The 24,778-nt window shown below is 39.7% G+C and overlaps 3 protein-coding genes across 3 annotated transcripts; all 3 read right to left on the reverse strand.

The window, feature by feature from the left end:
* Window positions 1–17,572: 17,572 nt before the first annotated feature.
* On the reverse strand, window positions 17,573–19,598 carry LOC108127223 (neprilysin-1-like). Its single transcript, XM_043213785.2, has 2 exons — window positions 19,396–19,598; window positions 17,573–19,329 (listed from the first exon to the last, which is right to left on the reverse strand). The coding sequence occupies exons 1-2, from the start codon at window positions 19,595–19,597 to the stop codon at window positions 17,573–17,575; spliced, it is 1,959 nt and encodes a 652-aa protein (XP_043069720.1). The 5' UTR covers window position 19,598.
* A 554-nt stretch (window positions 19,599–20,152) lies between these two features.
* LOC108127263 (neprilysin-1-like) lies at window positions 20,153–22,195 on the reverse strand. The gene is made up of 2 exons (XM_017244202.2): window positions 21,995–22,195; window positions 20,153–21,927 (listed from the first exon to the last, which is right to left on the reverse strand). The coding sequence occupies exons 1-2, from the start codon at window positions 22,191–22,193 to the stop codon at window positions 20,168–20,170; spliced, it is 1,959 nt and encodes a 652-aa protein (XP_017099691.2). The 5' UTR covers window positions 22,194–22,195; the 3' UTR covers window positions 20,153–20,167.
* A 561-nt stretch (window positions 22,196–22,756) lies between these two features.
* On the reverse strand, window positions 22,757–24,778 carry LOC108127222 (neprilysin-like). The gene is made up of 2 exons (XM_017244144.3): window positions 24,580–24,778; window positions 22,757–24,513 (listed from the first exon to the last, which is right to left on the reverse strand). The coding sequence occupies exons 1-2, from the start codon at window positions 24,776–24,778 to the stop codon at window positions 22,757–22,759; spliced, it is 1,956 nt and encodes a 651-aa protein (XP_017099633.3).

Consider the following 24,778-nt stretch of genomic DNA (forward strand, 5'->3'; position numbering starts at 1 on the left):
GTGTGCTATACATTCGTGCTTTAATTAGATTTCAAAAATAGGATATTAAAATTCTTTGCAATTTATTTCTTAGTCCCTAATCTCTTTGGGGAAAGGGTCACTAAAAAATTAATAGTTTAGGCAATAATAATAAGCAAGTCTTACTGAAAATACATTTTACTGAAGATATTTTAGTTATTTCTATAAAATAGATAGTTATTAAAAGCAGATAGAATTTTTGATGGTGGGTAGACCAAGTTGTAGATCTATAATTTAAAAAAGATGAATCTAGTTTCCAAAGAATAGTATTCTAGTTTCTATAGAGATAAAGACTCAAAATCGACTTAAAATCTGGTTCTTTAAATAAAAATATTTTTATTTATATAATAAATTATTTTTATTTAGAATGAAAAACTGTTAAAATAGTCATAAAATTAAAGAAAAAAGACACTTCCAACTGCACTAGAATCCTAGCCATATGCAAAGCAGCGTTCAACCCTCAAACAAAATAGAACTTTATTTTAATTTTGAACATTATCCTCTATTTATATGGACATATGCTGGCATTGTCTCGATGCTCTTTACGTGTTAACACTTTGTAATTTCCCCGTGCGGAATCAGTGAGCTGGAATCTTGGCAAGTGAAAGGTCCAGGGCCTGATGGAACGGTCTGGGTCATAAATCAATCCGCCAGTACTACGTAGATTTGTATAAATTTAAATTGAGTGACAAAACAGGGCAAGCTAACTTGTTTGCGATTAAATGAGGTGTAAAATTGAACCGTTAAACATGTCCGTTGGGAACATGTTATATAATATACTTGAGCAGAAAATGCAAACAGAGGGGTTCAGTCTGTTCAGTTCTTTTCAGTTTTTCTTAGAGCCTCCGCAGCCTCTGAGCAGCTTCCTGATGATATATGCAAATTGGTGCGAGACTTTCAGCTCGGCTGATAAAATATTTGCCATGTCCATCTGCTGTCATATTAAAACTTAACAAACACTCGGCCAAAGCAAATGCTTTTGACACATTTGGTAATTGTCATTTACGGACCACACACAACAAGGCCTATTGAGGGCCAACGGAAAAGCCTTAGTAGCCACAGCCGAGTTGATTTGCTAATTGCTGAATATGTCTCCAGATAATCAATGTTTAAAATTTGACACCGACAAGTACAGCAGCAGAAGTCCAAGTCCAAGTCAGAGATGAAACAGTTTTCCCAAAATTGACACGACAATTACCTGAACAGTGAGAGGCTGTTCTACACTTGGAAATCAAAAGACAAGCAACTGGTTTTCAGCTTTACTTAATGAATTAACAAAAATAATTATCCAAAATGTTTAGGTATGGTACACTATTATATCTCCCCTTACTTATAAGTACTATTACTATAGGTTACTATTTCTCACAGTGTAAGTCCTATCCCTTTCTGGTCAGCAGTCGGCTCATTTGCTGACCACAGCGTGTCGTGTGCTAACAAGCCAGCCTGCCTCCTGCCTCCTGACTCTCGTCTTCTGTCCCTGGCCCTGTTTTTGATCCTGTCTCAGTTTCTGTGGCCGTAGCTCCTGTCCCTGTCCATTACCGAGTGTGTCCTCCTGCGGATGTGTTACTTTTGGGCTGTCTTGAGCAGTTATTGTTATTACAACTGACGTGTCCCGAAGGAGCTGCACCAGTCGAACCCTTTTTTTTTTGGGGATAGGCTAAGGGAGGACTGTCGGATCTGTCACTCATTTTGCGGTTGACAAGAATGCTCTCTTCGTACCTTCGCTAAGCTTTTGCGGTTGCTAGCCATAGCCATATTATGTTTTTGTTTTTTTTACTGCCCATAATTAAAAACACATTAATTAGTGGCCAACCGTTGCCAAGTTGTGTAGTTCGTGTGTTGGCTTCTGCAATAGTGCCTTTGTAGTTTCGCATTTGGTGTCGATAGAGAAGCGTTGATGTGTCAACCAAAGCAGCAACAACGAACTGCCACCTCCTTTGATCTTTTTATATGTGGATGGTGCAATTTGGTGGGAAATATCGAGGCAAAAATATTGTAAAATGTCAGAATGCAGCTAGGGGAAGAAAGTTCAGCCAGCGCGACATGGTCTATGCGCTACCATTGAGGTTTTCTCGGATTTTAAAAAACTACATGCTTCACTTTGAAAATATGTATTATTAAGAACATAATGTTATGTTTAAAGGAGTTTGTTTTTATTTTTTCCATTATATTTATAAGTTTCTTCCATCGTAGCGTACTGTCTAAGTCGAACAGACTCAGACAAGGAAGTCCCCTACCTCTCGGAGGAGCCCACAAAACGCACTGACTAATGCGCGACGATTAGAAGCTGAGCCAAATATATGGCGATACTATATGGTATAAAGCCAATGTGCAGTGGAAATTCCTTAGTAGACTCACCCACATAAATTCATACATATACGCACCCACACAAAAAGCTGCGGCAAAATCTCTTTGCAAAATGTCGCCGACGACATTTTATTTCGCCAGATTTTCTCGTCTAATTTTTCATTTTCTTGCCCGCAAATGCGACTACAACTAGCGAAGGAAAACTTGCAAAAAAAAATGAGGGGGAAAACGAAAGGAAGAAACACCAATTGAAAAACCTTATAGCTGATATAAATTTATATGGAAGACTTGTGTGCAGTTGGCAGGCAGCACAAGGCACAATTAATCACGGCCAGTGCGGTGGGGATAGGGGGCATGCGAGGCACGGGGGATGTGACAAAAATTTCGCCTGATTTTGTCTTAATTAACGCCAAACGCTTCAATAGCGATAAAATATGCCCCAGTGGTATGGCGAGGCCCAAACTCCAATTAATGCCCTGCAGGCTGCGTCTCGGGCCCATCAGTCAACGCTCCTCCGAGTTTATGTTTTATACTGCCCTGTCGTAGCGCTCGGCTTCAAAAAATTCACGCATCATTCGCACATTTGGTGGCAGACTTTGGCAGACAGAAACAGAAGACTTGCAACTTGCAAGGCCCAGAACCGCCGGCTTCTTTAATTGGACCACACAGCGTTGCCCCAAAGACAGAGGTAAAATGTGTCATTATTCTTTTTTTTGGTAGTCTCTTAAAAAAGTATTTTTCCCTCGCCAGGGATACGGGAAAGAATTTTTATTGCTATATCGTATATTCAAAGCAATTTTAGTTTATTTTTAAAATATTCATAACGCTTACCAAGTCATGAATAATTTTCTTGGTAAAGAAATCCGCTTTCATCCCTGTTTTAAATACATTTTTGGGGATCCGATGAGTAGTCAGTTGAAACATTTGTCTTATTTTGCGCTGACAAGTCTGGAAGCTGATTAAATTTTGAGCGGTGGTGTAGGTGTCTCGTCAGCCGCATCTTTGGGGGTCTTATATGTCATTGAACCACCAGCCACCGAGGGGCTACTGCAGTCTCTTGTCACTGCTGGCTTTAATGGATTGCAAGGCAGTGACTGTTTGAAGCCTGGATTAGCATGAGACAAAGTTTGATTTTAATTTTGTAGTACAAAGTATTTTGAATTGGAAATAAAGTACTATAACGTAGTTTTTGTACATTTTGTATCCCATATCTTGTTACCTGTCAATAGCCATAAGCAAACATACTTGTCACCTTCCACCTTTATTTCTAATTCTATTGCCATGCATAACTTACATTTTGAAAAGTATTAATGAAGCTGTCATTCACCTGGCGAGTCAGCTAATAATATTCTTAGCTGCCCAGGTGAAAGGCAGCGATCGAGAAGCGTCTCAGCTTTCTAGGCTCGATACCTTGAAGACCCAAGTGGAGAAGAATAGGAAAATCCTTCACTACCAAAGTCCCAAACAGTCTGACGCATCAATGACTCGGTTCCTCCTACAGTCGCTATAAAAAATTTCATAATCGAGGCATTCATCGATCATCCGGCCAGTGCACGTCATAATTCGCTAGAAAAGTAGAAGAATAATATAAAATCCAACTCGGAATCATGTTCGACTGTCGCTTGGCTGGAATTGTGTGGCCAAGAGAAGGCCAGACAATAGCCGCATTAGACTCCCACAGCCGTGTATCGCCCGGATCGTGACTGCACATTGTTTATAAGGTGTGAAAATATTTAAGACTTTACATGAAAACGTTTCGCTACAAAACTGTTGATCGTTGAAAATTATGATTGATGACTGAACGATTGAATGCCCCAACAATTGAATCCGCACAATAAGCCCAGAGCCCCTAACAACTTGTCGTCCTTTCATATGCTTTTCATTTCCATCCGTCTGTCTGATTCTTTTTATAACTCGTATGTTATACCACTTTACTGTAGTTATCATAAAATAATTGCCCCAAGTTTACGGCTCGCATAGATTTATGATTTCTTGAGGTCCGATCGATCAGCGTTTGTCAGGCCGACAGTCGATTGGTGTCCCTCATGTGGGTGGCTTGCTTTTTGGCCTCACTGTGGCCATTGTGTCTGCGTGTGGGTTCGCCTTTGGCTAAAAGTATCAAGTTTTTATTATAGCTATCAGACGGTCTATTTATAGAGGCTAGTTATAGGGTTGTTAAAGAGAAAATCTATCTATCCAGTTTTTTCAAGATAAAGTACTCTAATAATTTAGTTTAAAAAGTTAGTGTTTTGTCTGAAAAAATGATAAAAAATAAACCAATTTTGCATTCCTCCTCAGAGTATATAAAATTCCATCTGACTCTGAAAGTTTGCCTTTCTGGCTTAGCACCGATTCTCAAGCTCTTTGTCTAATTCAAATTTTTGAGGCTTGTTTTGTTTTTTAATGTGGGACACACCTTTCACTTGTCACTGGCCTACGCATAAAATATTTCGAGTGTAGATTTTGTTTGTTGATTGCCGAAATTTTAAAAGACTTGTCAATCAACACAGTTGACAAGGTTTTCGAGCTGCTAATTAAGAGTTATGATCGAAGAAACGTGCATTAATTGTGAGCAAATAGGCCGAAACATGGCCACTTTAGGCTACTGATTGAGCCGGCTATATTTCCATGATCCGTAGATCCGTAGATGTGTATATGGAGATAACAATGTCCGGACATGGGCAACACCTTGGCCTCAGAGGGGCTGAAACTTCAACTTGTCAAAGGCAAACCGAGCTACAGACCGACTTTGACTGGGGTTTGGCTCAAATTGTGCGGCTTTTAGCACCCAAAGCAATGAACACGTTACACGCAGATGCATAACTATATATATACGTATATAAAGCCATAGTATGTGTATCTCCTGACATGGCACTCGGCTTTTATCGAGCAGCACAAATTGAGTTTATTGCGCCGCCGCCTTATTGCTGGCAAATTACAGGTCGGCGCTTTTAACTTTGTGGCAGGATACACTGCAACTGCAACAGAAACTGCAACTGCGACTGCCACAATAAAAGCCAGGAGGGAAAAGGTTGCTAATGAGGCAAGTTAGCTGAAATTTTTGGTTTATAGCTGCGTTTATAAACATGACTGACTGAGTTGTAAACTAAAATGGGGGCACTGCTTTTACAAAGTTATGTGGAAAGACAGGAGTATTTTTAATAAAAATATATGCTTATATACTCCTTTCTGATAGCGCTCTTACTTGCAGAGACTCTGAGAAACGCTCTTAATTTTTTCTCACCTCGTTGCATTATTTAACGCAAATTAAAATAATTTGCGGTTCCGTTTCAGCGCGGCCGCTGCCCCAACAAAAAAAAAGAAACAGAAAACAATCCATCTGGGGAACAGGTTCAGGCTGCAAGTTCGACTCAAGTGCGACAGTCCAACAAATTCAAGTGCAGCACGCATATGCAACCCAAGAAAAGGCCAAGAGAGAAAAATGGGAAAAAATATTGCAATTTACATTTGCTGCAATTATGAAAATGAATTGGAAACTTGAGGCAGCAACAGCCAGAGACGAAGAAGTTGGAAAAAGCCTCCAACATCAATGTCGGTTGCTGGCCAACTTATAAATTGAAAGTGTAGTGACATAACATTTATTTTTAAATACACTTCTTAGGAGATAAATGTTTAATTGAAATAATTTTCTTAAAAATTTGAATATTTTATTTAAAGAGCCTAAGATGATTTGCATACGTATAATTATATTTGGGAATCTTCAAATAAATCATTCAAAACATAAATATTTCATGCTTTAATGGTTATTTTAGTAAAATATATAAAGTATAAGAAAATCTTTAACACAAAAATTATTATTTATATTAATGTATTGAAATAGTATAACTTTTAACTTATTTATAAAAAACTTTTATTATGTAAAAACTTATTTTTAGGCTTTTCTAGGAGCTTGAAACAATTTTCTGAAAACTTAACTTCAAACTTATTTAACTTATTTTGACTGATTTTGTGCAGAGTATTCCGCATCGGTGTGTTAAGTTATGTTATTAAAAAATTGTTGTTATTACATTGTGCTCACTTTTCTCTACTTCTGGCGTGCCGTCTCTTTGTTTGCCGTTTGCTGCTTCCGCACTTATTATGACAGGTGACAACACTTGAGGCGCGCCGAGAAGGAAATGAATGTGTCGTTGTTGTGGCTCCGTTCCGATGTTACCACTCCGATCTCTACCCTTTCTTCACTGTTGAGTTGAGGGCACCTCTGTATGTATGGATGGATGCCTGAATGCTCGGCTTAACACTAGGGGTGTATTATCCACTAAGTTGTTTTTAAAAGCAATACAAGCCATAATTTCTTTCTTACTGCGAACTGGTGGCGAGCAAAACTTGTTAACTGCTTTTGGCATGCAAATGAGACATTAGTCAAACGCACTGGCCCATCAGCCTGGTCTATATATAGCTGGTCGTATATGCTGCTAAGGCCTAACCCTTTCGACGGGGGGCCATAAACAAATAAACACATTTTAACCCCTTTTGGGGTTCAGCTGCTCCTGTTCTTGGCTCCGATTGCCACCTGCCAACGCACATGGCTTAGACAAAGGCATTAACAAATTTACTCCTTTTCGGTTAATAGTTTGGCGCCCTGGAACCCAAAAGTATTCCCCATTGTTGTTGCTGCGGAATACCTTCATGTTATTCCCTGTTTTTACGACACAAAGGCTAGAATTTGTTGGCACCTTTGATGTTGGCCGTTTATTTGTTTGCCTCCCCGGCCTTGGCCGGTGCCTGCGAATTGCATGTCAGTCAATCCAGGGTAATGCCTAATAGACTGCATTGTTGATAAGAAACTACCATATAACACAAATCAACACTTGGAAAAGTGTTTTGCCCCCTTTTTGCCGGAGCTCTGGCTCTGGCTCTGGCTTTCTGTTGCCCATTTCCATTCAAGCCCGCTGACAGAAAATCAATTGCAGCCAGTAGTTGGAAAATTCATCCAACATATTTTCCTGTTGACAGCAATTTAATATTATCGCAAAGTTATTTTCCTCAAAGGAGCGCATTCCGAAGTGAACATGCAAGGGATTGAAAGGAGTGCGTGTTGAGGTTTTAGGGGTCCAGGTGTAGTGTTATTGGAGGATCTTTAAAATGGGTATTTCAAAAAATTAAATTAGAAAGTTCTCACCTGGTCGGCTAGTTGGCTCTCCTTCTTGGCCAGACTTTTAACTGCCTTGTGACTCATAAACCACAACACGCATTCAATCATCCCGGGGTCTTGCCAATTGGAATCTCGGCTCGCAAACAGGATTTCACTTACCATAAACATGATGGCGCCACGTGTGGTCCTCTTGGCCAGCATCAGCCAATGGCCCTAAATCAAAAAATGTAAACAAGTGCAAAAATATCAATAAAGAACGCGGGTGGAGGAGGGCAGTGGAGTGGAGACTGTGCGAGGATCAGGACTCAGCATGTTGTACATTTAATTTTTAACTTTTGACATATTTATGATAACTTGGGTCATTTACGTGCAACCTTTGTCTGGCTGCTGAGCCCCAAAACAAATTCCCTGAAGGAGGAGAACGAAAAAGGTGCCAGGTGGAAGAGTCGAAGGCGCATGCGTGGCAGTCACTGGAAGAAACACACATAGTTTTTACAACATAGATTTTTGAAATAGTATTTCATATTAATGATTATTTTTCTCAGTGCCACGTGGTTGAAAAAGACGAGCAAAGACCCTGACAAAGGCAAACCTTGGCAGACATTCAGTCAGCCTGCCGGCAGGACATCGTTTAATTGCGAACAAGTTTTTTAACACGATGTCGGACAACCTCCGAGTCTTGTTTGCATAAGAATCGAGTGACAGGGCCGCGTGTTGCTGCAACATGTTGCCAGCTGGACTCATTTCTCGCTATCCTCGCATATCACACGATTATCCTTTATCCCCCTGGGGTCCGCACTGCCTACTGATAATGAGACTTGACCACTTTTTCTTTCTTTATTGATCGCAGCTGCCCTTGGGCCTCATTCGTACAATTGCAGCGATCTCGAGGCGGTGATAACGCGCTGAAAGCCACACCAAAAATTAATTAATTTATGAGTCCGTCATCCGGCGGGCTGAATGCTGAGAAATGCCTCGTTGATGAGCATAAAATTGCCACGGCAGAATGGCTCGCACTGCACATTGCTAACCCACATTTCGCATGTGGCATGGACACCATAAATTCCATTGCAAATGTTCATGCTAATGAGCGACACGCTAACTGTGCCAGTTCAACAAATGCTGGGGAGCCACTACGTTGGGCTAGAGTTGGCCAGGATATTCAAACTAGAAGTACACTCTAAAAGAAAATTTTACAATTGATGGTCAATGGGAAACTTTAGACTCTAGGCTTTGGTGCTTAAAACTGCAATGCTAGAACCAATTAAGAAGTGTAGCAAAAAAAAACATTTATTAAAAATTATTTGAAATAATAAAATATTATTCCCAGTGCCTTAACAACTGTGACTATAACTGAGACGGAGACGATGACTACGACTCCATGGCTTAGCAAATGAAGCTTGAGCAGGCCATGTCCTTGCCTGGCATAACTCATAATTTTTCTTTTCCCGCCCGGCCTGGCAAGTTGGCAATGTGGCAAGTTGGGCGGCCCACACACGACCGACTGCCACTTCTCCTCAGCGTCTGCGGCTTAATTTACACTTTTGTGCCTGGGCGCGTGTTTATCGCTCGCACAAAATCTCTTTTGGAAACTTGCACACACCTACGGGAGGGATACGAAGGGATATGACAGAGATGGAGGTGGAGGTGGCCCTGGGAGTGGGAGTGGGTGCCATATATGTTACTATATGGCCTGTATGGCCGAGTGCTGCATTTTTATAAGCTGCCAACATGCGAAAATGGGCTTTAGCAGTTGTTATGAGTGTTAACACTCATGGATATGCCTCGGACCCACAACCGGCAACCGGTAACTGCCGACCGGGGACTTTTCGTATATATTCCGGAATAGAGTGCCACCGAAACCAAAAATGAAACCAAAACGAAAACCAAGTCCAAGACCCAAGACCATGGCGGTGCTTAGTTCTATGGGGTCTGTGCTTTATGAGGAATGATGTGAAGTTTCCAGGGGTATATTACAACTATGGGTAGAATAGTTTAACGAAAAAGATATTAAATATAACTCGGGAAATTTGGATAATAAGAGCAATATATGGTATATACTTTGAGCCTAACCTAGTATAGATTCTATTACAGGATATCAAATGGTCGTGTTCTATAGAATCCTCTGCTGGGTATTTTCAGTTGGGTGATATAATATTTTTTACGGCTGCCTTCCCCCCTGTTTCCTGCGTGCTTATGCCTGGCATTTGTAATTTGCTGTAAATGTTGTAAAATGCCTGGCGTGTAATTTAATTAATAACAAAAAACAAAAAAAAAACCCTGGGCTATATCACACAAACATGAAATAAAAACTGGGTGGCAAAAAACGAGCAGTGAAAGTTTTGCAGTTATTAGTACGTTATAAAAATAGTTTTCGAATGGGTTTGGACGGTTTTTTATACGAAAACCTCTTGGCGTGGCTTTTATTAGCGTGCTGGTCGGGTTTGATTGTGGGGGAAGGTGATATAGAATTATAAAAAATGTCAACTGGGTTGGTCAACATTTGCATGGCCACGCGTTCGAGGTAATTTTTAAAGATTTTTTGGTGCAAGAATGGGGTGTGTGTCCAGTAACCATATACAATTAGAATTTGGAGGTTGAGGAACTTCAATTGTTGAGATGGAAAGTCAAAATTCTCAGCTAATATTGTCTCTTCTTGCCAAACCATATAACCTGCTGTGGCGAGATCCAAGATTTTTATGAATGAACTTATACACATTTTGGGGACGATCCAAAATCGATTCGATACGTTCCGATCCCAACCGATCGAACGAGACTCTTTGGCTACCTGGGTCACAGCGAGCCACATAGCCACACACGTCATTCATAATCGCTGCTAACAAATGTTGATAAATGAACAAATTATTAACCGAATTCGGTGTTTGTTTTGGAGGTCTCCCCGGGTCGCTTGATTTAAATAAATTGTGCCATTTATCATGGCCAAGCAGCAGGCCAAACAAAGCCAAACAATATTATGTTGAAATCATTGGTTAGCCATTTGAGTGGAGGAACGTTTTCATATGTAAATGGGTCGACGGACCACCCGAAGTACTAGACCCTCTATGGTCCATAGAAAAAGTCTTCTAAGCTCCGGGGTGAGTGCATTATTAGCCCGACTGGCTGTGCTGGGTCTCTTATCGATTACAACTAATCGTGATTAAGTGCATTCCATTTGAGATGCAACATGTTGCAGACTCACGGTGGCGGAAAAAAGAAAATACAAAAAAAAAGTGGAGGTATATGGACTGGGATCTCGGAGTCAGACTCGGACCCAAGACAAATTAATCGACGCGATCAATTCCGCGACTCTGCGCTGCTGATTTCGATCTTCGACACTTTTGTGACCAGTATCCATAGTATCCCGGCATCCACTATTTCGGCCAGTCATCGGGGCTGGCTCAGCACTTCTGGCGGTGTTAAATAGCTTGTTTGTTGAGCTCCCCACACACACCAGATATATACGGATACTCCCCAGCCATCTAATGCTCAAGATGGCACTTGAAGAAATTTGGTTGAAAAAATGGTAATTATTTTATAAAGCATAGAGTGAATCGAAAGTGCCAATAAAGTAGCCTATTTGGACTTAAGAAATATATTTCTCTCAGTGTCTCTGACGGGATTAGCCGCCTCAAATAACTCACGACTGTTGTCGAGATTGTCAGTCAGTCAGGGCCTCTCTGTGGGTTTTATTAGCACTCGACATTGTTGGGTTTTTGAAGTGTGTTCTTGCTTGTTTGCGCTGATGTTGCAACAATGACGCGACACAAATGCAGCAGCGTATAGAAATCGTTTATGGACATTATTTTTGAGAGTCATGCCTCGAGGCCGGGCACGCGTCAAAGTTGATCTCTTGCATTTGATCCCCAATCCGTTGGGCTTTATACATATTTTTGTGGGGGTACATACGTACTGATACACTATATGGGTCAGGCGGTATGAGTGTGTATCAGAAACCAAAAAACTCGGCCCAGACTTACTGACTCGGCCAAAAAATATTAGCTGCGCTTCCGTTTTGCATGGGGGCAGTTCCAGGAATTGAGTCAAACTTTTTCACACACCACTCTCTTATATCACGCTTGCCGTATCAACAATAATGGTTATGAATCGAAATGCGAATACGAAGAGCTGCCAGTATATGTATCTGCATCGGTTATGTCCCCCCGATCGTATGACGGATGAAGCGTGCAGCGCCCGTTGCTTTCGACCAAACTGCAGCGACTGCAATTCTTCGCAGCGGAAGAGAGTCTCACTTTAGACTACAGCACAAAAAAAGGTAAAAAATAAGCTAAAAATAAAAAACACAACAACAAAAACTGGGTACAAAATATTGTGAAAAATTGCGAGTGTACAAGAAAATTATTTGCTCGCAAAACTGGAAAAACTTGTTGCAACTCTTGCCCAGAAAGAGATGGCAAAACACGTTAATACTCATAGAGTACTATATGGCTAAAAGTAGGAGTAGTAGCAGTTGTTTCGGCTTTTCTAGGCGACCAACCAAGACTGGTTGGCTGGAAAGGTGCGTGGGCTTTATTGGCAGTTACGGTAGTGTGGAAAATATTTGGCTGAAAATTGTACAAATTAAATTAACGACATGGCGGCTTTTTGATATATGTGAGCACGTCTATAGTTCGGGTTTTTAGATGGGTGGGCAGTACACCAGTACCCACTTTTCTAAGATTTTTGGTGGACATTTTCTAAAAAGATATTATAATGGTTTTATAAAATACCTTTTAATATTTATCTGAACAAGCTTATTAAGGAAGGATAGGAAAACCTGAATAGTATCCTTATAGCTATAAATATACTTTGTATTTAATTGATACAAGGATACATTTTAGTCTTTTACCGTGAACCGCATTTATTCGCCATCCGTTCACATGGAATTTTTGAACAGCCTGTGGGGTCGTCTCGCCACACTCATACTCACACTCACACTTAAACCCACACTCGCACACTCACACCCATTTTATTCGCAGCGGGTGACAAGCGTTCCATAATTTAGACGGCTGTTCATCAACGGGGCATGCAACCAGCCACAAATCCATCAACAGTGGCGCCTGAGTCTGAGTCTGGCTTTTGCCTTTGGGCCTGAATTTGGGTGCACTTGGAGAAAAGTTCAGGACAATGTTGAAGAAGGTGTTTGGTTAATGGTTATTTCTTCAAACATAAATGGATAGATTTTTTCTCAGTGCTGTCTTGCATCACTTGTCTCTCGAAATGTGCTCGAAATTAATTCATGTAATTAATAACGTTGTTCGGCAATTGTGTCTGCTTCGTGGAAGCCTGTTTCTGCCACTAGGTTTCTACAATACTATTCCCCTTTACGGGCTTATTGTATATTTTTGGTAGGCTGGATGTTTCAACCTGGTGTTAATGGGTGTGCCAGGCATTGTTGTGGCGTCCGAAAAGAGTGGACCTCGACTTTTGTATTTCTGGTGACTATTAATCACAGCATTTTACAAGTGCGATCGAGACTAGGGACCGATCTCGGAGAGTGTCGAGAGTTTTGGTTTAGGGCGTTGCGAGACTGATATCAGGTAGCACTTGATTGGATGTGGCCCTTTTGTGATCCCTTTGATTGAATGATGTATGGTGGATTGAATGGTGCTTGCCCGAAACACGTGTAAAATAATTTCTTGATAAAATTAGTGGGAGATGTTCTAAGAAGAGTTCTCAGGTGAATAAATTACTCAAATTCTAGATCAATCTATTTTATAAATGTGTATTTTAACGTCCTAAAAAACAAGGTACAAAATCCTTGACAATATTTCCTGAAAGATCTCATTTAGAGCTTGCTCCAAAGGATGTTTGTCCCTGGTATCTCCCACAGCTAGATGGGTGTCTTCCAAGGACTAGTTCGACGCACGTCCGAGCGGGAGTCCTTGAGATGCTCTATTCAAGGATGGATGGCAGTCCGTAAACTTTCCCAGCGAAAACAAAAACTTGTCACCAGCTCCTGTCGCGTGTCCCTCAACTGAAGCAGCACGACGACTACTTAAACAGTCTTCCGACTCCGTGAAGAACAAAGCCCTGACTCTACTAGGCCATATTCGATACACTGACAGACAAAACGGAATCAATAAAATTTTACAAGCCCTGACGACTCCCGCGGATGTTGAAGGATTTCCATGAAACGGCCGGGTACACGCGTACGCAGCTAAAGATACCATTATTAATTTCGTAAATGCGCGTGTCAAATGTCAAACACTAAAAATCAAGGTGAGTCACTCCCATTACTCGCTTCCACTCCAAGGACTCTCTCGGCCATAAAGCCATTTAGGCCCTATCAATACCTTCTTTGTTGAGCTCTAAATGTCCATAATGAAGTGCCACACGCAGTTAATGGTTCTGCATTTCGGCAACCTTGACAACCAGCCAAGGTCACACATCGCCTACAGCAAGCGAACAAAATCAAGGATATCCTAATTAGTTAAATTACTTACTTATTCGCAATGGAGTTGGTTAATGCTAATGATTTCATTTGGTCTAAATACTTCCGTTCTAGTTCGTCGCCCGCTAGGGGGATACCACCTCTACCACTTCCATTTCTCAAAAAAAAAAAAAAATATTATTACCTTCCAAATTCATCATGTGTATGTTTGTACATCAATCAAATGAGTCAGTTAAGCGCCCTTTGATGTGGCTTTGTGGGTGTTCTGTTTTTTGTTTTGAAAGTAGGGTATTTGTAGCAAGATTTGTCTCAATATTCTAGGAGAATCTATTATCTTATAAAGAAACGAGATATTCAAAGGAAAGTATATTATGGTATGGTAACGAAAAAATAAATATTGGTATACCATATCTTAATAATTAAGTGTTTTAAAGGTATTTAATAAATAGGTTTTTATAATTCAATTTTTATATTATGTTTATATGACTTTTTGAAAGAATGTTTTGAAAAAAAAATAATTTTATTTTGTATAGGGTTCTTCAAAATTACAACATAATTTAATAAAATACATATTACATAAGATTTTGAGTTTTCTTAACCTTGTCTCCTATCCATGCCTCAAAACTATCCTAAATAGGATCCTACTAAACTATAGAGTACTCCCTATTCGTTTTCTTAAAACCTCCCAAAAAAAACCCGTATTTATTATGGTGTTTACTTTGTCGCCTGCCGCCTTAAATTTCATTTTACTATTGTTTGTGCCATAAAAAAGGCAGCAACAATTTCCCGTTTCAGATGTTTGTTTTCGGTTTCGATTCATTTAAAAAGTGTACATCATGTGGCCATTAGCTTTGATGTTGCGCCAAACCGAACGAACAGCCCTATGCCTCCAGGCCCGTCCGCCCCTCTCATGAGGGGCAATTACGCGTATTATTTGCACAAATTACGCATAGCAAATTATTTGTACATATTTTATTATTGGACTTTCTCGTTATGCGTGGGCGGAGCGGCCACGCAATCCACGGATCCGTGAAACCTGCGCCAGGGTTGGCTCTAACAAATTGTTAACAACTTGATTATAGTCGCATAATGGCGAAATTGCAGGAGCGGAAATACATAGATATACGTATATATGTCCGACCTGGTATATAGACCACCCCAATTTCATATTTTTATTGCCTTTGGCCACCATAACTTGGCCATAATTGCGTTTGGCTTGCATGTGTTCTTGGGCGTGTGTGTGTGCAATTTGCAGAACCACATCAGAAGCGACAGTTTCTTTCAAAGGCCGAAACAAAAAAATGTGACGACGACCACATGAAAGCGAGCAGCAACATAAACATCTACTTAATGATTTCCTACAGCCCAAAATATGCATAAAGATACAGATACATTTGTGTCTGTATCTGTATCTGCGTTTCTGGGTGCGTGCGCTTCGCTCCATTCATAATTCAGTGGGAGCCAATTTCGTTGTTGTTTACATAGTAAATTTATACTTTTTTACTACATGTTTCCATTATTTTAGTAGTGAGTAAACACAGCCACATGTGGCACATTTGTGCGGTTGCAATTGTGAACTTCAAAGTCTGGAGACGTGCAGACTGCTTGGCAACATCCAGGGAAAATGTTAGAGCCCTAGCCTTTAACCCAACTCTTTGGCCATATCCTGCACTTGAAACTCTCAAACTCTAAAACTCTGTAACTGAGAAACTCCTTTCCTTTTCCCATTTCTCAAACATATCGCATAACAAAATTAGCAATTACATATCGGCACCCACAAACAGGGCCGGAGGAGTATTCCCACGCACACGTCTGGATGCAGAGTCTACTATATACACACATATTGGGAAATATGTTTGGCCATAAAAATGACAAGTGCCGAACTCCGAGAAACATCAAAGCCTCGTGAGTCGTGTGGCACGTACACACATGTGGCAGTAATAATGAGACAAGTGCAACATACTTGCAAAATGTCATTTGTTGTCAATAATTTCAATGGTCCCCGGTACCAGCAACCCAAAAAATGAGTGTATATTCCCATCAAAAATTGTTTTCCCTCAGTTCCCCGGTTGGTGGTTGAACCCGAACTTTTCCCGTCGACCGAATTGCGGGAAAAAATTGGCAAGTGTCAGAAATTTCGCTTAACGATACGGATACGTCTACATGCCTTTTCTCCCGGGGTTGGTTTTTGTCTACCTTTTTCTGGCCTCAGGTCGCTGGTCTTCCCAATTCGTGTCATTTCTTTATTTTATTCAACTGCTACGAGTACAAGCTCAAGCAAATCATTGCCTACTTAGCGATTCGCGACTTCGGGGGAGTTGTCTCGGGAAACCTTGGCTGGCAAAAGAAAGAAAGAGCTGACCACAGACATGGCAAGTTCAAGACTGCTCTTTAAGGTTGGCCCTGCCCTTCCTCGCATTTTGCTTTATTTATTAATCTATTACTATATTTTTAGCACAGATATTTATGCGACTGCTGCGGACTTAATCTTCTTCATTTTTTTGCATACACATAAATCATTCAAGTCGTTTGTTGTAGCGTCTTTTTACGATTTCTGCATAATTTATACTAATCAAAATGAAAGAGAAAACAATTAAAAAGATTCGTGTCGAGCCCGCAGATTTTTTTACAACTTCTCCTTATTGGATTTTTACTATTTGTGTTTATGTTTTAAAATTTGTGTTTTCTACCTTTCCCCAAGAAGGTATCATCGGTACAAGCATATGATAGCTGCTAATGAAGTGAGTTTCTGTTCGCTTAGTTTTATGTCATTTCGAGGGGCGAGGGCTCAAATTATTGCCGAGACAATCCAACCATAAGTTAATTTGATTTTTTCCTTATTTTTGTGTTTTTATTTGCATGCTACATGGCCAGAACACGTTTTCTGATTTTACAAATTCGTTTCGTTGTTTGTTTTTCGCTTTGAAGGTATCACATAACGTAGTATACCGCACATATCTTATGCTTATCTGCACTCAATGGCAACGTTTTATCAAAATGTCAGCGTATATCATAGAAATCAATAAATTTTAACTTGGCAATGCACAGGCGAAAAATAACAAAAAATGTTTATCAATTTATTGTGGCGGTATTTGCATAGCGCTGTCTGTATGATTTAAGCCACATATTTTAGCACAAAAATTGGAAATTAAATAAGCAAAAATATAAGCAATTCATAAGCCGAGTTATGACTTTTACAGGATTCTACTTAAACAGGTTTTATAAAAAAATATATCATATCACTTTTACTAATACTTTTATTAGAAAAATTAAAAATAATTTGAAGAGTAGAATTTTATATTAAAATTAAGTTAAAAGCCATAAGGAGACACTCTTTTCTCTGTTGATTTTGGGTTACATTTCATATATAACAATACATACATACATAGATTGCAAGAGATGCATAACAAAAATTACACAAAAAAGTTCTTGTTTTAAGATGATTTAATTTACATATTTACATTTTGAACTAGATTTCCTTATAAATACATTTTCTTCGTCAAGCACCCAAAAATCAAGCACCAAAAATCTATAGTACAACTTGTTCTGCTTCTCGGAGCGATAACCTCGGGGTCACTCTGCCCAAAGCTATTTAAACTATTTCTATAATATGCGATTTTATATGTGCTAAAAGATTAATTAATTGAAAATAAATTAAAATCAAAAGTGAACATTTATTTATATGTTTAAATGAAGTGTACAGTGTACACATACATATTTGTATAATTATTACAAATTTACTTTTACGATTCAAAGATCTTGCATTTGACGGTCGGATTCATACCCTCGGACGTCTGGGGACATTGAAAGGCTTCCGAAAAGGCTCTTGTATTCGCAAAGATCACCTTCAGAGTCTTTTCTTCTGAATCGTTATCGGAATTCGGTTCCAGGTCGCCGACAAACAGTTTAGCGCTGTTTTGGATGAAGAGCTGCTTGAGGGGAATAGAGGTAAAGTCCGGCTGTGTCTGGTCGAATATAGAATCGGAGTCGAAATAGGTGTCATAGGCGAGTTGTACTGCAATGTTGTACTTTATGCTCCAATGTAGATATTCCGAAAGGGATTTTTTAAAGCACTCTAGCGCATCCTTATAATGATCATTTTCGACAAAATTATCAAACAAATCGTAGATGTTTCCCTCAGAGTCAGAATGTATTCCATTCGGTAAAATTCCATCTACAAAATACCAGGCTATATTAACGCCCAGAAAACTCATTTTAAAGACATCATGGCTGTTGTGCACAAAAAATGGTTCTTGTAGGAGTGGAGAATTGATGTATAAAATATTGGCTACATCCATCATCGTGGTATCGCTGTAGTATCTTTCAATCGAGTCGATTGGAAATAAACCAGATCCCAGAGGCGTAGATTTCGTTTCCTTGCGAGTAAAAGACTTAAGGACTTTCAACTGAGCAACGGGGTAGTCTTCCAGGCCAGTCAGCTCCAGATCCCGGTAAAAATCGTTAACGAAGCTGCGGTGACTCACAGTAGTTGGCATAGAGTCCAGGTTAAATTCCATGGCCAAGATCTTTTGCTGTAGGGCTGTAATTTGGGTACTGTTCAATTGAAAATGGTTCTCCTCCACCCTCTTTAAAAGTTTGGTCCCAATTGCCTGAAATATCCTTTGAATTTCCGACCGGTATTTCTGAAGTTCTCCATTTCCTAAGTAGCGATCCTCGTACAACAATTTGGTGGCAACTTGCATTTGTTGTGCCACGACGTTAATACAATCGCGGGAGTTGTCCCCAGTAGGGTAATACCCGAGATTTGTCATGAAATGCACAAAACGAACCATGATGTATGTGGCTATAACTTCGCTGTCGTATTTCTCCAGAAGAGGACCTAAGCTCTTGAAGTAATCAATGTTAAATACTTGCAGTTTAAGGTCCCGATCAATATCTTTCCCTAGATAAACCTTCAAAAACTTGCTCCACCTCAGACCTCCCGTTTCCTCATGCTCCATTTCGCGTACAGTGAGAATCATCGGAAAATCTTGTATTTCTTGGGGCAGTTCGCGAATTTCCTTATCCAGGCGGCAGATGGCTGTGGCCAGGTATGTAGCTCTCAGGACAGAAAAATCTTGCCGGATAAGAAGTTCCTTCAGCGAAGTCTCACTGGTAATTGGGAAGACATCATCCAGTTTGGGTGCGTCAATAGTAACCAAATCGCGGGTTGTACGATAATAATTTCTTGTAACGTATACATTGAAAAATACATCGTTCAGGGCGTAGTTGCGCAAATTAGCCAGGGTGGTCATGAAGTTAAACTTTTCACTCGGCCATTCCCGGCTACTGGATGAAAATTGGGGCCAGTTGAGGTTCTTCGCCGGAGGCACCAGTTTCAGGTAAGCTCCTTCCGATCCAGTGGCATTAATAGATCGTTTGCAACTCTTGTAAAAACGCCACAACTTCTCCTCCACACCCAGCTCATCGATGAATTTTCTTTGACCCAGGTCCTCAAAGATCGGAACTAATTTCTGGTTAAACTTCTCTCTGATTTCACCTAAATAATTTTTTAAAGAAAAAAATTAGGTTAAATACTTTTTACATAAGATGGCGAAGTTCTTACCTATTTCCTTTGTGTAACTTGCGTCCTGGCCCTTTGTATTGTTTCCGCCGATGTAGTAGTAGAAGTCAGTGCAGGGATCGACAGCAGTATTGACATTGTCAACTACACTATTCAGGATTCTTTGGTTAAGATCTGAGCTGGCTACCAAGTTTAAAGTTCCAAATAGCAGCAGCAGGAAGTAAACACACGTTCTCGTTCCCATAGTGTTCGACAAAAGACTGTTCGTTCTGCCCTCAAAAGTCTCTCACTACATCTAGGCAGCCCCAAGATGATAACCTACGGGTCAATTTGTTTAAAGGGGGAAATAGGAATTTTTTACGTATATATTAACATATATATTTTTTAAATTAAAATGAGTGTATAATAGATTAAGACTTTCTTTATCCATTAAAATATCTTTTTTTCATAAAATTTAAAAAAATATTTTTAAACGTCCTACTACTGCATACCATTGATTTAAATACATAGATTAGCATTAAGAGTTTGAGGAAAAAAAACACACACATACCTATTCTATTATCATTTATTAAGAATATTAAAAAAACGATTTTTATTGCGGAAAGCTCCAAAAAAATCGAATGGATCAACGAATTGTTTTGCAGTTCAAAACGATAACCTCGGAGTCATTGTCCCCCCAAAGTTATTTAAACTATTCAACACGAGATTTGTGTTTCAATGTTAAATAATTGAAACTATGTAAAAACAAAAATAAACAACATATAAGAAGCTCGGACGATTTTATTTTTACCAATATTTTGAAATATATTTACAATTACGATTCAAAGATCTTGCATTTGACGATCGGATTCATACCGTCGGCCGACTGGGGACATTGAAAGGCTTCCGAAAAGGCTTTTGTATTCGCAAAGATCACCTTCAGAGTCTTTTCTTCTGGATCGTTGTCGGAATTCGGTTCCAGGTCGCCGATAAAGAGTTTAGCGCTGTTTTGGATGAAGAGCTGCTTGAGGGGAATAGAGGTAAAGTCCGGCTGTGTCTGGTCGAATATAGAATCGGAGTCGAAATAGGTTTCATAGGCGAGTTGTACTGCAGAGATATACGTTATGCTCCACTCTAGATATTCCGGCTGGGATTTATTAACGCACTTTAGAGCATCCTTGTAATGCTCATTATTGGCGAAATTATCAAACAAATCGTATATGTTGCCCTGCGCGTCATAATATATTCTTGTTGGTAATATTGTTGAAGTTAATTGCTTGGCTATCATAACGCCCAGAAAACTCATTTTGAAGATATCGTGGCTGTTGTGCACAAAATAGGGTTCTTGCAGGACTGGAGATTCAATGACAATAATATTTGTTAAATCTAACATCATTGTTGAGCTGTAGCCCTCTTCTAATGAGAGATTTAAAATGTAAAAATATTCATAACTCGAGGATACCTTTTGCATTCTGCGAGCGAAACACTTTAGGACTTTCAACTGCGCCTCGGGATAGTCTTCGTAGCCAGTCAGCTCCAGATCCCGGTAATAGTCGTTGACGAAGCGACGACGCTGCGTCATAGTTGGCATATTGTTCAGGTTAAGATCCATGGCCAAGATCTTTTCCTGTAAGGCTAAAATTTGCGAATCGTTCAATTGGAAGTGGTTCTCCTCCAGTTTTTTTAAAATCTTGGTCCCAATCGCCTGAAATAACCTATTGATTTCTGACTGGTATTTCTGAAGTTCTCCATTTCCTAAGTAGCGATCCTCGTACAATAACTTGGTGGCATATTGCATTTGGTATCCCACGACGTTTATGCAATCGTGGGAGTTGTCCCCGGAAGGGAAGTATCCGGTATTTGTCACGAAATGCACAAAACGAACCATGATGTATGTGGCTATAACTTCGCTGTCGTATTTTTCCAGAAGAGGACCTAAACTCTTGAAGTAATCAATGTTAAAGACTTGCAGTTGATAGTCCCGTTCAATTTTTGTATCTAGATAAGCCTTCAGAAATTTTCTCCAGCTTAGACCTCCATTTTCTTCATTCTCCATTTCGGCTACAGTAAGGATCGTGGGATTCTTGTCATCATATTGGTGCAACTGGCGAAGTTCCCTATCCAGGCGGCCGATGGCTTTGGCAAGGTAAACAGCTCTTAGGTGAGAAAAATCTTGTCTGATAAGTAGTTCTTTCAGATGAGACTCACTGGGAAGTGCGAACACTTCGTCCGTTTTGGGTGAAGCAAAAGTCACCAACGAGCTAGTACTATCATAAAAATCGTTTGAATAAAAAACGCTAAAAAAAATATCATTCACGGCATAGTTGCGCAAATTACCCAGGGCGGTCATGAAGTCGAACTTTGCACTCGACCACTCCCGGGTACTGGAATAAAACTGGGGCCAATTGAAATTCTTCGCCGGAGGCACCAGTTTTAGGTAGACTCTTTCCGATCCAGTGGCATTAATAGATCGTTCGCAACTCTTGTAAAAACGCCACAATTTCTCCTCCACACCCAGCTCATCGATGAATTTTCTTTGACCCAGGTCCTCAAAGATCGGAACTAATCTCAGGTTAAACTTCTCTCTGATTTCACCTAAAAAATTTTGTAAAGAAAAAAAATTAAGATAAATATCTTTTATATAAGATGACGTAATTCTAACCTATTTCCTTTGTGTAACTTGTCTCCTGGTCCTTTTTTTTGTTTCCGCCGATGTACTGGTAGAAGTCAGTGCAGGGATCGACGGTGGTATTGACATTGTGAAGTGTATTCTTTAGAATTCTCTGGTTAAGATCTGAACTGGCTACCAAGTTTAAAGTTCCAAGTAGCAGCAGGAAGCAAACACACGTTCTGGTTTCCATAGTTTTCGACAAAAGACTGTTCGTTCTGCCCTCAAAAGTCTCTCACTACATCTAGGCAGCCCCAAGATGATAACCTACGGGTCAATTTGTTTAAAGGGAGAAATATTAATTTTTGATGTATATACTAACATATATATTTTTTAAATTTAAATGAGTGTATAATAGATTAAAACTTTCTTTATCCATTAAAATATCTTTCTTCCCATAAAATTAAAAAGAAATATTTTTAAACGTCCTACTACTGCATATTATTAATTTAAATACATAGATTAGCATTAAGAGTTTGATGATAGAAAAAGCACATACCTTTTCTATTTTCATTTACTAAGATTATGAAAAAAAGATTTTTATTGCGGAAAGCACCAAAAAATCGAAGGATTCAACGGATCAACGGATTGTTTTTCAGTTCAAGACGATAACCTCAGAGTCATTGTCCCCCCAAAGTTATTTAAACTATTCAATAACACGAGATTTGTGTATCAAGGTTAAATAATTGAAATTGATAACATATAAGAAGCTCGGACGTTTTTATTTTTGACCAATATTTTAAAATATATTTACAATTACGATTCAAAGATCTTGCATTTGACGATCGGATTCATACCATCGGCCGACTGGGGACATTGAAAGGCTTCCGAAAAAGATTTTGTATTCGAAAAGATCACCTTCAGAGTCTTTTCTTCTGGATCGTTGACGGAATTCGGTTCCAGGTCGCCGATAAAGAGTTTAGCGCTGTTTTGGATGAAGAGCTGCTTGAGGGGAATAGAGGTAAAGTCCGGCTGTGTCTGGTCGAATATAGAATCGGAGTCGAAATAGGTTTCATAGGCGAGTTGTACTGCAGAGATATACGTTATGCTCCACTCTAGATATTCCGGCTGGGATTTATTAACGCACTCTATAGCATCCTTATAATGCTCATTTTTGTCGAAATTATTAAACAAATCGTAAATGTTTCCCTTTGAGTCAGAATATATTCTATTCGGTAAAATTCCATCTACAAAATACCAGGCTATATTAACGCCCAGAAAACTCATTTTAAAGACATCATGGCTGTTGTGCACAAAAAATGGTTCTTGTAGGAGTGGAGAATTGATGTATAAAATATTGGCTACATCCATCATCGTGGTATCGCTGTAGTATCTTTCAATCGAGTCGATTGGAAATGAACCAGATCCCAGAGGAGTAAATTTCGATTCCTTGCGAGTAAAAGACTTAAGGACTTTCAACTGAGCAACGGGGTAGTCTTCCTGGCCAGTTAGCTCCAGATCCCGGTAAAAATCGTTAACGAAGCTGCGGTGACTCACAGTAGTTGGCATAGAGTCCAGGTTAAGTTCCATGGCCAAGATCTTTTGCTGTAAGGCTGTAACTTGGGTACTGTTTAATTGAAAATGGTTCTCCTCCACCTTCTTTAAAAGTTTAGTCCCAATTGCCTGAAATATCCTTTGAATTTCCGACCGGTATTTCTGAAGTTCTCCATTTCCTAAGTAGCGATCCTCGTACAACAATTTGGTGGCAAATTGCATTTGTTGTGCCACGACGTTAATACAATCGCGGGAGTTGTCCCCAGTAGGGTAATACCCGAGATTTGTCATGAAATGCACAAAACGAACCATGATGTATGTGGCTATAACTTCGCTGTCGTATTTCTCCAGAAGAGGACCTAAGCTCTTGAAGTAATCAATGTTAAATACTTGCAGTTTAAGGTCCCGATCAATATCTTTCCCTAGATAAACCTTCACAAACTTGCTCCACCTCAAACCTCCCGTTTCCTCATGCTCCATTTCGCGTACAGTGAAAATCATCGGAAAATCTTGTATTTCTTGGGGCAGTTCGCGAATTTCCTTATCCAGGCGCCAGATGGCTGAGGCCAGGTATGTAGCTCTTAGGACAGAAAAATCTTGCCGGATAAGAAATTCCTTCAGCGAATTCTCATTGGGAATTGGGAAGACATCATCCAGTTCGGGTGCGTTAATAGTAACCACATTGCGGGTTGTACGATAATAATTTCTTACAACGTGTACATTGAAAAATACATCGTTCAGAGCGTAGTTGCGCAAATTAGCCAGGGTGGTCATGAAGTTAAACTTTTCACTCGGCCACTCCCGGCTACTGGAATAAAATTGGGGCCAGTTGAGGTTCTTCGCCGGAGGCACCAGTTTCAGGTAAGCTCTCTCCGCTCCAGTGGCATTAATGGATCGTTCGCAACTCTTGTAAAAACGCCACAACTTCTCCTCCACACCCAGCTCATCAATGAATTTTCTTTGACCCAGGTCCTCAAAGATCGGAACTAATCTCTGGTTAAATTTCTCTCTGATTTCACCTACATAATATTTTAAGGAAAAAAATTAGGTTTAATACTTTTTACATAAGATGACGTAATTCTAACCTATTTCCTTTTTGTAACTTGTATCCTGGCCCTTTGTATTGTTTCCGCCGATATACTGGTAAAAGTCAGTGCAGGGATCGAAGGTGGTATTGACATTGTGAACTATGTTCTTCAGAATTCTATGGTTAAGATCTGAGCTGGCTACCAAGTTTAAGGTTCCAAGTAGCAGCAGGAAGTAAGCACACGTTCTGGTTTCCAT

Source organism: Drosophila bipectinata, chromosome 2L (genome assembly GCF_030179905.1).
Source record: "Drosophila bipectinata strain 14024-0381.07 chromosome 2L, DbipHiC1v2, whole genome shotgun sequence".
Lineage (NCBI taxonomy): Eukaryota > Metazoa > Arthropoda > Insecta > Diptera > Drosophilidae > Drosophila > Drosophila bipectinata.